General features: G+C 38.3%; 1 protein-coding gene across 2 annotated transcripts; it reads left to right on the top strand.

Annotated features, from left to right (window-relative positions):
• The first annotated feature begins 796 nt into the window (after positions 1 to 796).
• On the top strand, positions 797 to 17,280 carry LOC586837 (zinc finger CCCH domain-containing protein 11A). 2 transcript variants are annotated; one of them, XM_030973475.1, is made up of 16 exons: positions 797 to 1,312; positions 1,949 to 2,068; positions 2,772 to 2,928; positions 3,721 to 3,873; positions 4,635 to 4,790; positions 5,500 to 5,688; positions 7,244 to 7,812; positions 8,363 to 9,096; positions 9,405 to 9,590; positions 10,713 to 10,785; positions 11,481 to 11,621; positions 12,444 to 12,684; positions 13,527 to 13,946; positions 14,389 to 14,498; positions 15,170 to 15,405; positions 16,243 to 17,280. In XM_030973475.1, exons 1-16 carry the CDS (start codon positions 1,259 to 1,261, stop codon positions 16,418 to 16,420), a joined length of 3,717 nt encoding a protein of 1,238 aa, XP_030829335.1. In that variant the 5' UTR covers positions 797 to 1,258; the 3' UTR covers positions 16,421 to 17,280. The 2 variants fall into 2 exon arrangements, with proteins under 2 accessions (XP_030829335.1, XP_030829326.1); XM_030973466.1 differs by having other exon boundaries at positions 9,405 to 9,598; positions 10,715 to 10,785.
• The last annotated feature ends 1,381 nt before the right edge of the window (positions 17,281 to 18,661 follow it).

Raw genomic sequence — 18,661 nt, 5'->3', positions numbered from 1 at the left:
CCGCGTGTAAGGTTCCTCTTGGATAAATCGTATATATTTGGGAACCTTCAAAATTTGGAAGTAGCGATTGCGTTTCATCAGGCTAATCTTGAGACGTGAATGCGGAATATCGGAGTTAAATGTGCATCTCTATTAGTCGTAGGACTTTTACTGCGTAGCATTGGATCAAGATTCTTCATCACCTGTGTGGGGACCTGCCTAGCTTTGGATTCAGCCTGCTCAACATTGCTTTAAGGATCAGCATAGTCTGGGATTTAGCCAGCCCATGATTTAGTGAGGATCCACAGATTCATTTTGGATTCACCCCCTTTCTTTATTTGAGAACCTGCTTAATCTTGGATTCAACCTGATTTAACTTTAATTTTTGATGACCTGCTAGTCTTGGATTCATCCTGTTCATCATTTCTTCAAGGACCTGTTTCATCTTGAATTGTACCTGCTCAACTTTGAAGTTACATCTTTATGTAGACTTCAACCATTACTGTGAAGTTCATCCTACAGTGAAGTCTAGAATTCATTTGGAGATTATGCAACTGAACTTCATATCCTTGATACAATATTCACCTAGATATCTGTATGCAGTTTGACAACTTGGTAGTCTTCAAGTTGGATCTTGACCTTAACTAGAACAACTTCATCTCATTTGCAATCGGTGATACAAAGATTTGAAATCCCTCCCCCCCCCCTCCTCAAAAAAGAAACGAAGGAGAAGAAAAAAAAAAGTATGTACTGAACTTCTGCCTTGAGGATTCATCATCTGCCTTGGTGAAGTTACAGAACATCCAAACTCTCACACATCTTGTATTGTGTATTGTGGCAACAGACAGCATAGGCAGCATTAACAAAGGAGAACTCTTACTGGTGCAACCGATCAACAACATCAAAAGATTTGTTTTTTAAAGGATACATTGATCTTTGGCCTTGAGGGTTCATCATCTGCCTTCGTGAAGTTACAGCACATCCAAACTCTTTACCATTTTTAATCTTCTAAGGTAACATCTGAGAGCATATACCACACTGGACTCTTATCGTTAACAACCGATCAACACTCACTGGACAGCATTTGTCACAGACTTTAATTTTGTTGTGGGAAAGGAAGGTTGCTGCCACATCTGGATACCACCATCTATCATCTTGTGGTCAATCGGTCAAGTTCTCAGATCTCCAAAGTTACGGACTTCAAATCGGCAATTGACACCTGTTACATCTTGTTCCTGTCGTCATTCAGCTCTGAGGAAGGCATCAGCAGCTAGTCACTATGGCTACTACAGGAGATGACTGCTACTACTTCTACTACTCTAACTGTGCAAAGGTGAGGACCAGTCTCAGTAACACTTGAATTGGAAGTACATTAGGTTTAAACAGCATTAAAAGGATCAGAAATTACAAAATGTTATAAGTATGTTCACATATCTGTACTGTAATGTAAGTACTGAATGTTAGTTGCCCATGTTTTCCCTATGTTTTTGTTTAGAATTCATCATTTTGATTTTTTAAAGAATTATCTTTTCATATTTTTATTTCCAAAAATATTTCCTTCACCATTTTAAAATTTAAAGTAAAAATACTAAAAATGTAATGCATGTAAAGATGATCTACATTGTATTATTGTGAGTACACATTTGATGCTTATTTATTTTAATGAGTTAAAAAAAAAAGCTTTTTTGCTTAGTCTGGAATGGGAAGTAATTTGTTTAAATGCACTGTGATGAGATTTCTTGCTCATTCCCATCGATGGTGTTGAAAAGAATATTCTTGCATGAATGGAATCCCCTTTAATTTCTTCTTGAATCTTGATTACTATCATGATTAACGATGATGATGATGGTTTAACTTTAAGGCGTTTTCATTGTGATGTCATGTACTTTCATTGTGATGTCATGCACTTTCATTGTGATGTCATGTACTTTCATATTTTCTATGTAAACTTTTCTGTTTGACTGTGTAGGGCCCAGCCTGTCCTTACCGTCATGTTGAAGAAGCTCGAGGCAATGAAGTGACCTGTCTCAACTGGAAGCAAGGCTTCTGCTACAGACCAAGCTGTGCCTACAGACACATGGAGATAACGGTAAGTTTCTGATAGAATGCTGGATTGATAAACAATGATAGTATTTGGTTCTTGTATAGCGCTCATCGGACTTGACACTCCTGGTGCTCCCGATTATTACCGTGGCAATAGCATGGCTGCCATTACGGCGCTCTAGCTTTTCAAGGAATCAATTCCTGCCAGGTACCCATTTACATCACATGAGTTGAACGTGGCAAATGTGGATCAATGTCTTGCCAAAGGACATAAGTGTCGCGGCGGGACCTGAACCGCAGACCTTGTGATCCACAGTCAAGGGAGGTACCCACTCAACCACGACACCTCATTGCATAAAATTTGATGTACATACAACATGAGACTTTGTTCCGTTTTTGACCATTTACACGTACTAAATATCAGAAAAAACTATTGGTCACTGGTCAAATTGAGAGATTCATTTTTAGATGAATTTTTTTTGCCCCACAAGGCCCCCTAAAATGCAACATGGAGATAACAGTGAATTCAGAGGAATAATCCTCCAGGCATTTCTATAGTACTTATTGTATTTGCTATGTCTCACAATTGCTTTTAGTTATTACTCTGGTTTCCAGACTGATCCTCATTGCCAGACACATTTTTTTTCCTTCAGAAATCTAATCAAATATAATAATTCTGATTCTATTTTTTTTCTTACAATAAAAAAAAAAGTACATTATATTTTGAAAATTGTTGTTTGCATTTGTAGAAGAATCGTTCTGAGATAGCCTGCTTCTGGGAGAGTCAACCGACAGGATGTCAGAAACCCCACTGCCCATTCAGACATCTTAAGAGACAAACCACAGAATCAGGACCGTCGGCCTCCACATCCCTTATCAACAGGATACCAACCATTGTTGGTCCAGGTAATGTGAACATGGACAATGTTATGTTTACATTGACTAGAAGATAACAAAAAATGTACTGGTAAACCTTTGTTTAGACTTCCTAATGTATTATTTGTTTTAGTTTGATATTTTGAAATGAATATGAAATAAAAGTCTTCAGTTTATGAATAGATGCTATTGAAAGAAAAGAATTAAAAAAATTGCATTGTAAGTAATGAAATAACATTTATTTTGGCAAGTCCTAGCTATTTTGTCCTGTATGTTATCACCCACATCTCAGATTTCAGGATATGTGATGACTGTGAATCAGACAAAACATCAATAAAATGATATTTGATGTCAATTTATATTCAGAATTTCATAATACAAATCAAGAAATCTCTTTAGGTTAGTAACATATAGGACATGCCATGGACTTATCCATATAATGAACAAAATTGCTAATTTTTTTTGGCAGATGATAATGTGCAAAAAAGTTGAAATAAATTTATAAAAAAGTGACATTTATTCATGTATTGTGTGTAGAATGTCATACTATATTTGGTCAGTTTCCTACAAATTTTCCTTATAAAGTCAAACTGAATGTTAGCTTTAAAGCCTGTCTGTACTTGTTTGGCCAGGAGGGATAAGACCACCCAGCATGGTCACTGGCTATCTCATCAACTCAGCTCTCAATTAATATAAGAAAAAGAGGATCATGGGGGACCAACAGGCACCACTTAGGCAATGTTGTATACTTAGAGGGAGCAAATAGCTACAAGTAGTACAGTGGGGCTTTAACTGTAACATACTTCATCTAAATTTCCCCAGTGACCAAGCCCCTCCCACCAGCACTCAGTCCAGCCACCCCTGCGACCAGAATGGTAGCACCCAGTGTCCAGGCTCCGGCCGTCCAGTCCCTGGATGACCTGCCAGCCCTGCCAACGGTCAGTCCAGTCGTGTTCCATCCGATGGACAGTGAAGGTGAGAAACAAACAAAAAGAACAAATCTAGTCAGAGTAATCTTGTGTGTTGTTTGTGATCCGACATTCCTCGGACCTTATCATAAGGCCTGTCTTCATCAGCTCGAGATTGCCAAATAACCTGCTATTTCAACTATCCTGATCGCAAATTATCCAGCTTATTTGTGTCTTCATTAGCTCGCAGTTGCAATTAGTAGGATACGTGGTCGAGATTGTCATCCCAAGATATCTTGAGCTAGTTTGCAAAATATCCGGTTATTTGGCAAAATGTCCCGCTATTTGTCCTGTGCGTCTTCACCAGCCCGAAGACTCACACTATGCGTGAACGTTGAGCAAAATATCTCAAGCTAATTTCGCAAGCTCGAGTATCAAGTTTCGCAGTCGAGTCTCAAGCTGATGAAGACGCGATTTGTAGCTTCGGCCTTATTTCCCAAATCAGAAATAGCTGGCTATTTGGCAATCTCGAGCTGATGAAGACCGAAAGAGGGAACCTTGAAATGTTTAACTCTACAATACACATTGATAGATTTAAATTCAAACCATATTTTCCAAGCCTTGCTCGTCTATTTATCACAAATTAGTAGAATTATTTAATATAGTATGTAAATGTTATGGCTTGGATTGAACTGTTTAAAATTGTTGGTACACCCCCTGTTTGTTGCCATTTATCAGCAGACATAAAGGAAAAAGTTAATGGATTTTTTGTTTGTTTACAGTTCACTAAAACCATACGATTTGTTTGATTGAACCCATGTTGTTTAGATGACGAAAGCCTTGGTACGATGAGTGTCGATGGGAGCCCCAATAAGAAAGTCATCATCTCCCCACTCAGACCGTCGCTAGGTCAGGAGAAGATCTCACCCTGTCGACAACCTATGATGAGACCCACCATCAAAGCAAGACCAGTCGCCAATCAAGGTTAGATAAACAACTTTTGTTTTAAATAAAAAAATGGAAGTTAACGTCTGCCATCATCTTCTAAATAAGCCAATGTCTGCAAGATTTTGCCAGTTTCAGCAGAGTACAGGCCAATTTCCTCCAAATTACAAGCTAATCTGTGCAAATATAAGCCAGTTTCTGTAGAGTATACACCAATTTTTGTAAAATAGCCAGTTTTTACAAAGTATATTCACCAGTTTCTGCAGAATACAAGCCAATGTCTTCAAAATACAAGCCAATCTGTGCAAAATATAAGCCAGTTTCTGCAAAGTATATATTGTACACCAATTTATATGAATTAGCCAGTGTTTACAAAATATATCAACAAGTGTCTGCAGAATAATGTGAATTTATGTGAAATTGTCTTATGTCTCAACTCAGAAAATAGGAATTCCCTGAGAGGAAGTATTTCTGTTACTGAGCTGTAATGAATTGAGATTTATTGAATGTAATGGTCCAACTTAAAAGTAATAACCAGCAAATAACATTTCAGTTTTTACCCTTGATAATATGGATAGCATATCATTATCCCAGGCATCCAAAGTTGCTTAATTTTGATAATTTTTAATTAATTAAGTTCTTAGATTGAGATTGTGATAACTCAAGCTAATGGGGAAAGTAACAGCAAAAACTCATTTCTTACTCCTTGTTGCTTCATGTCTAATGCTGAATTGGTTTACTTGAGCAGAAAAGCCTAGTTCGTTCGGCATCAAGACTCTGGCTGAAATACGCCGAGCGAAGAACTTGGAGAGAGGGCACGTGGAAGAAGAGGAGGAGGAGGATGTAGAGATGGAAGATGCAGAAGATATAGAACAAGAAGAAGAAGAACAGATGTTCCTTTCTTCGTCGAGGAGAATCATTGCTGTCAGTAACAACAGTAAGTCATCTGATTTGAGGATTGTTGCCAATTTGATTTATAGTAACTAGAAGAAAATTATTTTTGCACTACTGGAAACGTGGAAATATTTGCGGTACATTAATTTTCACAGATTTCGTGCTAAGATCGGCAAGCGCGAAGTTTAGAACTCGCGGAAATATAAGCATGTCATCTTATGCATGTTTTGAACAGGCTGAATTTAGTGCAACACAAATTTAAGAACCCGCGAATATGTTTTGGGGTCACTCAGCACGAAAATTTAATCACACAAAAATAACAACGTTTACAGTATGTCAGAAAGTGTTTATGCAGAAATATGAGTTACCTAATTACATCTCTTATCAAAAATGAGAGTTTATTAATTATTATTTTTATGCCTCCGCCACTGAAGGTGGTGCCGGAGGCATCATGTTTTCGGGTTGTCCGTCCATACGTCCGTACGTCCGTCCCGTTTGACCGTTATCACAATATCTCAAGAACCATTTAAGATTTAAACTTAAGACTCGGGAATAGTATTTATCACCATAGGAAGACGATCTGATTAGATTTTGGAGTACGTAGGTCAAAGGTCACAGGTCACAGAGGTCAACTTATGAAATTCCTTGTATTGAGTTTGTTATGATATCTCAAGAACCATTTGAGATTTAAACTTCAAACTTAAGGATAGTATGTATCACCATAGGAAGACGATCTGATTAGATTTTGGAGCACGTATGTCAAAGGTCAAGGGTCACAGAGGTCAACTTATGAAATTCCATACATTGAGATTGTTATCATGATATCTCAAGAACCACTGGAGATGTAAAAACTTCAAACTTAAGGATAGTATGTATCACCATAGGAAGACGATCTGATTAGATTTTGGAGCACGTAGGTCAAAGGTCAAGGGTCACAGAGGTCAACTTATGAAATTCCATACATTGAGATTGTTATCATAATATCTCAAGAACCACTGGAGATTTAAACTTCAAACTTAATGATAGTGTGTATCACCATAGGAAGACAATCTGATTAGATTTTGGAGCACGTAGGTCAAAGGTCAAGGGTCACAGAGGTCAACTTATGAAATTCCATACATTGAGATTGTTATCATGATATCTCAAGAACCACTGGAGATTTAAACTCCAAACTTGTTTAAATTGCTCTATGGCGGAGGCATCATTTTCGACTGCGCGCAGTCAAAATTCCATCTAGTTATATTTATTGTTTTATTGTTCTACATATTACGTAACAAGATTGTCTCATCCATGAAGTTTAACAAGAGAATGCATAAATAATGATAGACATGTGACATTTATGAGACATCCTTGGTACCGCTGATTTGTATGCACAAATTGTGTGTTTAATGATATAAGAATGGGTTTAATAAACTTAGCAGGCAATATGACCTTGTAACTTTGATAGACCTGTTATTTGACTGAAACAGACGGCACTTTAGACATTTGATATTCAGTTTAATCTGTTTATGATACTTATTTTCTTAAAGGCAAATATTTGGTGAGACTGCTTTGTAGAATTTATATCTCTTTATTTTCCCATCATTTTGTTGGTATAGGTTCTCGCAAAACAAAGATAGAGGAGCATTTGGTGAAACCTGTCAGTCAGAAAGTTGTGAGTCTTTCTCAGCGTGTCCAACAGCCTGGAGTGAGGAGTCTAGCCCAATTACGAGAGGATAGATTCAAGAGGCTGGGAAGCAGGCCAGACCAAGAGGATCAAGAGACAGTGGTTCCAAAAGTCGTGAATGTCTCTCAGCGTGTCCAACAGCCTGGAGTGAGGAGTCTAGCCCAATTACGAGAGGATAGATTCAAGAGGCTGGGAAGCAGGCCAGACCAAGAGGATCAAGAGACAGTGGTTCCAAAAGTCGTGAATGTCTCTCAGCGTGTCCAACAGCCTGGAGTGAGGAGTCTAGCCCAATTACGAGAGGATAGATTCAAGAGGCTGGGAAGCAGGCCAGACCAAGAGGATCAAGAGACAGTGGTTCCAAAAGTCGTGAATGTCTCTCAGCGTGTCCAACAGCCTGGAGTGAGGAGTCTAGCCCAATTACGAGAGGAAAGGTTCAAGAGGCTGGGAAGCAGTCTAGACCAAGAGGATCAAGAGACAGGGAACATCGCTAAGCGGCTTAAGGTACGAGTATGTACATGTGTACCCCTGTACAGTATCATTAACTTCAATGATTTTTGAGGCAGTCTGTAAACAGGTTTTGAGCCAGTATGCAAACAGATTCTATGCAACTGGCTGATGATGGTACAGGGGTGGAAGCATGAGTTTCAGTCTAAGTTTTCATTCATTAGTTTCCTACTGTTCAAATTTTAAAGATGATGTACATGTACAAAATTGTGCAAGGTTTTCAAAATATTTCAAATATTTATATGTTGAACTTGAGGAGGAAAATAACTTATACATGCTCAGAATTATTACAATCTTCTTTTTTTCTAAAATCAATCAAATTTGTTGAGTTTGTATGTGTGTTATTGGGTTTTTACAGACGTATCAATCAGATATGATTATTTACGTCTAAGGACCGACCTTTAATATCACCATCCGAAAGACGTGACTTAGTTTCGAACCTGCGTCCTCGGCTAAATCAGTTTGTAACTTCCATTGTTAGCTGGATTACCGGCACTTTTTTGCTGTGATTGGGTTCATCTCTTGCTTTCATTGTTGCGTTCTGTAGGTCTTGCGAAGAAACCCTGAAGCAGAGAAGGACCAGCTGGAGGAAGCCCCAAAGAAGACCTTGACACGAAGGGTTATGATGGGTGGAGGTGGAGAGAGGGTGCCAAGAAAAGATCCAGAGACCTCGGGTCTGGACTCCATCAAGATCAAGACCGTCGCGGAAATGAAGATGGACCGACTGAAAGACCGGCTGGGAAAGCGTGCCGAAAGCAACGACCGGGTCGAGGATAAGGTTTCCTCCTCAAGTGGCCCTACAGGGCGACTGTCAGCCAGATTGGGACACGTTGTAAGAACTGGTGAAGAAGACAAAGACTCAAAGACGGCTGTGCAGGAATCTTCTGCCATCAAGAAGACATCTTTAGCGAGTCGTTTAGGAAAGGTTTTCTCCGCTGTTGTAGCCAATGCAGCTGGCGATAGCTCTGTTGATCCAGCCAAAAGGAAAGGACGGCTGAATGCTAGGTTAGGCAAGCCACTTACTGAGGCTGGTGAGGGAGATAATCCCAGAGTTGGGATTACAGTCAAAAGTTTGGCGGATATTAAGAGGGACAAACTCTTGAGGAGGCTCGGAAAGGCCGTCTCGGACTCTGAAAGTGAGGATTGGGCTTCAGACAAGGAGAAGGAATCATCTTCACAAGAGCAAGAAGAGGAAGATGAGGAGGAAGACGAGGAAGAGGAGGAAGAGGAGAGTGATATTTCTATCGAGAGTGATGAGGAGAAGGCACCCAAAGAGATTCTGTAAGTCTTAAGAAATGTTTAGAAGTTGACTCAAAGTTTTTTAGAAGTGGAATATCAGGAAGTTGTAGACAACTGCTAAATATTATACATTTCAAGAAATCGGTAGAGATTACAATGCTGATGGTGGTGGTGATGGTGGTGGTGATGATGATGATGGTGATGGTGATGGTGATGATAGTTATGATGATGATGATGATGGTGATGATAGTAATGATGATGATGATGATGATGATGATGATATGGTGATGACGACGATGACGATGATATCTTTCCAGCTCAGTAGTATTGATTAACAATTCATATTTCAGGATCAAGACCCTTGCTGAGATACGACAAGCGAAGCAAAGCCGCCTACCAGTCTCATCCCAGTCTCGTGAGGCTCCAGACAGAGACAGTGTGCAAGGAGCTCAAAGAAAAGGAGTCCTGTCTGCTGCAGAGAGAAGGAATAAAAGGAGAGGAGAAATTGCTCTCTATAAGCCACCAGGTGCTGCTAGTGCTAGAGGTACAATATGAACTGCATTCTGTCTAGAGATATACATTTATACTTCATACTGTGTTGAAGATGAAAGAATGCCATGTCAGTATCATCTAAAAAAAAACATTTTAAAAAATCGTTTTGGTTTGATTTTTTTATACCAAAATGATATATCATTCTTAAAGGGAAAGTCCACCCTGAAATTAAGTTAGTTTTAATAGGAGTAGAAAAATGAGAGAAACAAGTCAGTGAAAGTTTGAGCAAATTCCGATTAAAAATAAAGAAGTTAGGATTTTTGAAGTTGTGATCAATCAAACACAAATTGGCAACTCTATGACGTATCATGCGAGCTCAACTTCCATTTGCTCAGTACTTAAAAAATCTAAAATTTTCATTTTCCCTCAAGAAAAATTTCAACCATACATGCACCCTAAATATAATAATTGCAAATATGTTTCTATACTCCCCCTGCAAGGAACAAATATATATTCCGTCATCAATAACGAAGAAAACATGATTTTATGGAATATTATGCACAAAGCAAATGAAGGAGAGCTCGTATGATAAGTCACAGAGTTGCCAATTTGTATTTGATTGATCACAACTTCAATAATTCATAACTTTCTTATTTTCATTCAGAATTTGCTCAAACTTTCACTCACCTGATTTTCTTATTATTCTGCCTCTATCGAAACAAACTTATTTTGGGGGTGGACTTTCCCTTTAATTGGACAATGGAGAGGATCGTACACCTCCATGTATACTTCCCCCCACATTTTTATTCATATAACGTGTGCATTATATTTGGCGTAAGATTGATAGAATAGCACTGTGCATCACCGTGTATTTTCACCCGTTTGTTTTCCTTGTGTAGAGGTATTTTAAGGAAATTTAAAATCAATATATTCATTTTGAAGAGATGATTGGTATCATAAAATCGAGGAATAGCAAGGAATACAGACATACTGAAGCTCTTCGTCTTCCACTCATCCGAGTAAATTGCACGAATGAACAGAAATATTGTCCGATTTTGGCTTTCTGTTTATTCTTGCGATCTATTATGAATGCAAGACGAAAAGCTTCAGCATATCTACAATTCTACATTCGTTTCTATTCTTTGTTTATCATGTTGTTATTCTGCAGGTTTGAAAGAGAACCAGGGATCTGTTATACGACAACGGATAACCATAGACAGCGGTGAAGACACTGAAAAGGTAAGAAGCTTTGAAATATACGATATTCATGGACCTTGATAAAGTTAGTCGAGAGAGTTCTGGTAACAAAATGGCATTGTTATGGCTCAACAATATGAGCTTATTTCTCCAGTTTTAAAGTTGGAGGGGGTAGGAGAGCAGTGATGCCATGGAGATTAAGACAATGTTCACATCTTGTAGTTAATGAAACACGAACTGTCCCCTCTGTCAAAGAAAAACAAACAGATGTTGCCGAGATTTATCTTCATTCATCAATTACTTTAATCTCATGAATTTTCACCAATTTTATGTGAATGAAAACAAAAAATTATTAATGCTTTCCGTCTGAAAATGTCTGTAGAGAACACTGCCAAAGGAATTGACTTAATCAACAAAATCTTGTGACAAAAGAATATATAGCAAAGATTTTGTTGGCCATGTTATTTGATCATTGTTGACTATGTTGGGTGACCATATTCATCTTTTAATTAATTTTGCGACACAGCCCCCCTCCCCCAAAAGAAGAAATAAATATATATATTAAACAATCAGTGAAACCTGTCTATAAAGACCACCCAAGGGAGATACGAAAAGTGGTCTTTGTAGGCAGGTGGACTTTATGTACAGGTTCCTTCAGCACATGTTTTATTGAGAAACCATTATCAAGGGTAACAAGATCTCACAAATTTCAATTTTCTTTTCGTCCACGTCTCTAGGTGAGTGAGAAGCCAGCGGTTAAAGTACGACGTCTGAACCTCTCTAAGTCGGTAGAGAATGCCAACAAGGGAACTGCCTCGGTCCTCAACGTTATCAAACAGAAGAAAGACGTAACCAAGGATGACGCTCCAGCAATCAAGGTCAGTAGATGATGCGTGCGTTGCTGCACAAGCAGGGTGTCATAAGGCCTGTTTTCATCAGCTCGAGATTGCCAAATATTCCGCTATTTGAGCTATCCCGATCGCAAGATAATTTGCATCTTCATCAGCCCGAAGTTGCAATTAGCGGGATATTTGTTCGAGATAATCATCCCGAGATATCTTGGGCTAGTTTGCAAAATATCCCGCTATTTGTCCGGCCAGTCTTCACCAGCCAAAGACTCGCACTATGCGCAAACGCTGAGCAAAATATCTTGAGCTAATTTCTCAAGCTCATATGAAATGTTGTATAAATCCAGATTGTTTATTATTATTTGACCGATCAGCTTGTACAGGTCCAGAATTTTCTAAAGGTTTGAAAGAAGCGGCTTTGCCAGTTCACATTAGTACCTTTGATATTTTTTCTCTCACTCTTACATTTTGACAACACAGTATACAATCAATGAACCGGTTCAAGTGAAATTGTGAAAAGCGAAATGCAAAGAAAAAGAAATTCAAATATGCATTGCCAATTTAGAGATTTTTAATGCATATATGTATATTCTTATTTAAATAGTTCACATTTGTGAATAGCAAAATATATTGCAACAGAAAGAGGCTCACATTTGTGTATATTGCAGCAGTCTAGATAAAAAATTAATGTACGATTATTGATATTTTTATGATTATTAGATCAAGAGTCTAGCTGAGATTAGAGCTGAAAAGCACAATATATTGCAACAGAAAGAGGCTCACAGTTGCGTATTTTGCAGCAGTCTGGATCAAAATGTGATGTACTATCTTTGTTATTTTTATGATCGTTAGATCAAGAGTCTAGCTGAGATCCGAGCTGAAAAGCAACGGCTCAGTCAAAAGGCCGACGTGTCCAGCGGAGACAGTGGAGCGTCGGGAAGCGAGGAGCAAAATGAGGAAATAAAGGAACAGGAGAGGAACAGGAGAGAGGCGGACAAGCGATGGGAGAGAAGATCCAAGATCTGGAGCCGCTCCCCTGAAAAAGCCAAGACAGAGGAGTCGCCAGTTAAAGAAAAGAAAACAGCAGCAAAAGGTATAGTATTAATGCCCCACTGCACTACTTATAGCTACTTGCGCCCTCGATAGCAAAAAATGCCTAATCAGTGACCATTGGTCCCCCATGGTTCCCTTTTTGTTATGTTCATTGAGAGCTGATTTGATGAGATAGCCACCTGTCAGTGACCATGCAGGGAGGTCTGATCCCTCCTGGCCAAACTAGTGCAGATAGGCTTTAAAGGTCTTCTATATGACATTATTGTTATTGTGGAAATTTCATGCAGTAGCTCCACCACAATGAACACGGAAGACTGACTATCGGCTATTTGTAATTTTGTTATTTGTCCAGCTAGTAGTATTTATTTTTGTTTATTTCTATTTTTGTGAGGTTTTTATTTTGTACACATATGGTTGATCAAGAAATATTTATGAAATGAAGAACATGCAAATTGTCCATGATTGCCCTATATGAATTGCATAAAATAAAATTGCAAAAAAAATGATTAAGAATGCAACAACACTGGGATGTGAACAAAAAATATGCTGTGGCCGATTAATGGTTCATGGTCATTTTCTTATTCATACATTGATACAACATTCCTAATATTAATCCTGGACCAAAGACTATACCTATCACTAGACACAACAAAGTTTAGAGCTCACTCTACCAATATAAGTATTCATAAATGAATGATACACATCAATAAAAACTAATTCAACAACAACAACCTGAACCTAAACTAAAATCTAAATGTGACCCTCTCTCTAACGAAGTAAAGCCTTGAATAATTGTAGTCAGAACTTAAGTTAGATCACTACTGTAAGATACAATTTGCATTTCCTCCTGTAAAAAATGGGCTTCATTTATTCTTACAATAGTCGAGGAGGAGATAAAGAGCCTGGATGAAATTCGCCGAGAAAGACGGGCGCGGTTATGGAACACGGCCTCTTCGTCGGACGACGCCCTCTCCAAGCCAATCGTTAAGCGGCCTGGTGGTCAGGTGACCTCGGGGGCAGACTCCGCCTCCGCCTCTCAGATCAAGATCAAGACTCTGGCAGAGATCAGGAGAGAGAAGCAACTCAGGGAGCAGCAGACTGGTGCCAATCAAGTCTCACAAGTTACTACACAGGATTCAGCACAGGAAGGTAGTGAGAGAACTGATAGTTTACCAGTCCATGAGCCAGAGACTGGTAACTTTTCTTCAGCTACATGTACTACAGGAGCGGATAGGGATGCCGGCTCAAGTTGGGAGTCGGCACCAGTAAACCAAGCTGCAAGCATATCATCAACCAACACAGGTAAGAAAAAGTTTTTAGGCCAGAATTGTTTTTTAGTTTTTTTAAATTCAATCAATACCCTTCATACAACTTTTGTTAAGCTAGAGGGCGTTTCACAATACTTGTCATCAGTGACAAATGACAGTTTTTGTTATTGCTTTTGATTGGTTATCAGCAGATTTGTCACTGATTTTTGTAATTTATCACTGATAAAAGGCTTTGTGAAACGGGTCCCTTGTCCACTGATGTAAATCCCAACAGTTTTATCCAGTTGAAAGTTGATGATTTTACAGGAGCTTTGCCTTTACTGAAAATTGCAAGCTACATTTTCCATTTCCATTGTGATATCATTCTTTTTTTTTGGTACTTAATTGCTCCAAACTCAAACTACTATTCATTACTACACACTTGCACTCTTAAACATTTTAAGAAATCAATTGTTTTTGTTTTCTTGATTTTTTAGGAACTAAGCTAACAAGAAAGCCACTACAGAGAAGGAGGGGAAGACAGGTGTCTAACACATCTCAGGGAAACATCCAGTCTTACCCTAACAGTACAGGCACTAATATACAGGTAAGAAGGGATAAGACTGGTGGGACTTCTGGAATATCTTAGTATTTTTTTTTTAGTATTTCCACAAAGAGAGAAAAGTGCTTCAAAAATCACAGTGGTCTAAAATAGAAGAAATAAAAGATGAGATGCATGTGATTGTATTGCATGTGAGAAATCTGTGTAGCACCCAGGGTAGTGTCTCACGAAACTGTCAAAAGTACAAGCTCACAAACATCCCATTAAAATGTGTGTATTAAGGTTAACACGCATTTCAAGGGGATGTCGGTGAACTTGTACTTATGATGGTTTCATGAAACGCTGCCCTGGTCATTAAGACATGATGATATTGTAACAAATACATACAAACATTTATGGCATTTTAAAGAATTCTAAATATTATACCTTTTGTTGTTAAGAAGGTGGTTTAACCGAGATGTATTCATGTGGGAATGATACTCAACCAATATAAAGTGAAACCTGTCTATAAAGACCACTTAAGGGAGGCAAGAAAAGTGGTCTATATAGGCATGTCGTCTTTATGTTCAGGTTCCTTTAGTACATGTTACAATTTTCAAGGGAAACAAATAATGTGGCCTTTGTAGACAGGTGGTCACTAAAGCAGGTTTGACTGTATATTGATGTAATAAATTGATGGTCAATCTCATCTCGTTTTTGTTTTTCTCCATGTTTAGTCCGTCCAACCAGAACCCCAACCTCAACCATCATCATCAGTACCGATCTCTGCAGCTGTCTCAACAACAACAGGAGAGTTCAGCAAAGAGCCTGAAGTTAGCCGACCAGTACAAGAGGAGAGCAGGATGAGCCAAGAAGTGTCTGAAGCTAGCAGCCTAGAAGATGTCTACATTCCAGAAGCCGTAGCTCAAGCTGAGCCTGACACCACATCAACTGTAACGCCACCTGAAGTTGTGTAAGTATTCCATCTTTTTAAATTCAAACTCCAACAATAGGTTAGCAAAATACAGTCAAACCTGTCTATAGCGACCGCCCAAGGGAAACACAAAAAGTGGTCTTTGTAGACAGGTTCATTTAGTACATGTTTCAATGAGAAACCATTTTCAAGGGAAACAAAAAAATATGGTCTTTGTTGAAAGGTGGTCACTAAAGCAGGTTTGACTGTACAACAGGCAACTTGTAAAACCGCTCGGACTGTCCTTCCACTACATGTTTACAATACACTCGTTCCATACATTTTCTAGATTGTTAACAGTGAGGTACAAATTAACCTTTTTATTACAAAACTATTAATTTGAAGATTATTACCAAAATTTGTTTGTGTCTTATTGCTTGGCAAACAGGAAATAGTATTCAATTGTGTTCATCTCAAACCGAGACAATTTTTGATCAATACTTACTTGTCCATGCTACCGCATTTACCGCCTTTGAAGCTACTTGACGAACTCATCTACTTAGATGCTGCTTGTAAGTATCGGCTTGCATGGTGATGTAGATATACAGTAGGCTTGCGGTGCACCATGTGAGAGAGAGAGAGGGAGGATTGAGGAGTTCTGAAAAGGACTCTCGGTAATCTTTCTTGAGGGTGTGTAGTCCTGAAAAGGACTGTTGGTGTAGTCTTGAAAAAGACTGTTTCTTAGCTTATAGTTCTAAGGAGAACTATAGCGCTTGGAGAGGATGAGTGGCGGGAGTGGCTCGACATTTTGAACAGGTTGACTATCCGTCGTCAAGAGTGAGTTCTCTTTATTTCTCATTTAATCTCTCTATTATCTCTATCATTGCTGCCTTACAGGATAACCCAAGCCAAACCGTCCATCGCACGTCTCTCCAGTGTCACAGACGCTGATCTCCATCTCTTCCTACAGGAGAATGATGATGATGATCTCGACAGCGCCCCGCCCGTAACCATAGCAACGCATCAGGAAGACGATGACCTCCTAAACGAGCTTGATGACTTCCTAAACAGTTGATGATCGCTCGATTCTAGTTATTTTTGTCTGTATCTTGTGGTTCAGTTTAGATGCAATTGCACATGAAATGTGTTAGCTGTATATAAAAGATTTCAATTTAGACCTTCTAAATGAGTTTCATGACTTTGCTAACTTGGTTTATGGTAACCAAAAGATGGTGAACTTTTATTTTTGTTCTTATGCCATGCTTTTTGTTGATATTCAATGTACATGCAATTAATTACATGTGAAATGTGTAAGTGTTTGGAATAAATTCCAAAATACATTTGGGTTCATGCATGTATTTACGATATTTAATCTTTAATCTTGAGTGCTCTAGCAAAGCAATTTGATGCTTTGCTGGTCATTTCATGCAAAGACCTGAATCTTTGTTTTACCCTTCTTTTACCCTCTCCCTACCCATCAGATGGCAAAAATCATATAAAATATGAAAGAAAAATGAAATTAAGACTTAAGAATTAAGTCCCCTCCAATGTCGTGCTCTTAGTGGGTGACCTCTGTAATTTGCATTTTAGCCATAATGAAGAAGAAAAAAAATAGACCAGAAAAAAAATATGAGAGAGAAAAAATAGTTTTGATACGTAAGATTTAATTAAAACTTTGTCTTCATCGTTGGAAATATATTTTTTATAAAAATAATGATGACGATATTGGTTTATTATTTCAAAAATATGCACCATAGCCTGGGGGCTGAATTTTGTGCTTCTGTTAGTACGTGTACCAATATTTGATGCATAGTTGCAAGATTCATTATTGCCAGGATTTTACTACTGCTTTGTATGTGACAGATACGTTGATATCTCAAGAATTTTTGCATTTTCCTTCTTTCGTTGAACCAGTATGGACAGTGAAGTGATGTTAAAAAAAAAAAGGTAACAACAGAGAATATTATAATAATATTAATAATAATGATAGCCACGTTTGTATAGCTCTTACTTCTACGTTTCTAAGCGCAGTACTCTGTAACTATTATTACCCCGGTCATTGGATTCCATTGCTAATCCACATATGACAGTGCACATACTGCGCTCCCTGGAAAGTACTCTGCCCAGACTTGAACCGCAAACCATGTGATCCACAGTCCGGTGACGTCACCACTAGACCACAACACCTCTACATATGATATATATAGCCACGAAAATTGATAAATGCAGTTTAAAGTACAGTGGAAACCGTTATAACAAGGTCCTTGTGCCCAAGGAAATAATCTTATTATATCAGGGTAAACAAACATTAGAATATAAAGAGCTTGGACCATCGAAATAACCTTGTCATAACAGATACCTCGTTATATCAGATCTCTTTATACCGAGGTTCCACTGTAGTTATTAAATGTATTCAAACAACATGAAGTGATATTTTGTTTAGCCTTTTGAAGATATTTTTGTATTATTGTATTGAGTTACAATACAAGGCATTACAACAGTAAAACATGGTTGACCTCTTATTTATGTTGATGTGGATTGTAAAGCATACTCTTCTAACATAAAGCGTATAGAGGATTATGAATTAATTATTAAGGCTCCTGTGTAACAAGAAAGGGGCTCACGGGCACCCCCCTATGGCTCTTTAAGGGTGGCAAAGGTGAAGTCCCTCTTCCTTCACGTCATGGAGACGAAGGCAGAAGACATTGAGACTGCCTGAGCAAGGGCAGTCGTTGCTATCGACAACAAAACCAGAAATTTGAGGAAGAAGATTTGGAAGGGGAAGAAGTTTTAATCAGGAGTAAATTCTTAATTAATTTGGCCGGCAGGACAGAAATAATTATTTAATTAAATGTTCACCAATCTTATTATCTTCGTCACTTACTACGTCCATGCACAAGTATTCTTCATGTACGTGTGTGCGGTTATGTTGTAACATACAGTTTACAATCGTATGGTACTTCAACAGTGTAATAGGGTACGTGTAGTTTACAGTTCTTACAAGGAGTTTTAAAGTGACTCAGTAACATTGCCTCAGATTCTGAACAAAATCCTGGATTTAGCTCATGCTGCAATCATAATGATACAGATTTAGGTCTGTCAGGAATCCCATGACTTTCACAAGCCGACCTGTCTGATTATCTTTGTACTCCAGTATTATTTTTTTGTCTCCAGGAGCTCTACCTTATTAAGCGTAAATTTCTTGCCTTATGAATATGTAAGACCAGGGGGTAATTTGAATAGTCCTTATGAATATGCACGGCAGGGGATAATTTAAATAGTCCTTATGAATATGTACGGCAGGGGATAATTTGAA

Source organism: Strongylocentrotus purpuratus, unplaced genomic scaffold, assembly GCF_000002235.5.
Source record: "Strongylocentrotus purpuratus isolate Spur 01 unplaced genomic scaffold, Spur_5.0 spur5_contig_865, whole genome shotgun sequence".
In the NCBI taxonomy this organism is placed as follows: Eukaryota; Metazoa; Echinodermata; class Echinoidea; order Camarodonta; family Strongylocentrotidae; genus Strongylocentrotus; species Strongylocentrotus purpuratus.
Note: the sequence above shows the minus strand (reverse complement) of the source record. Positions and strands in the feature narration are given on the sequence as shown.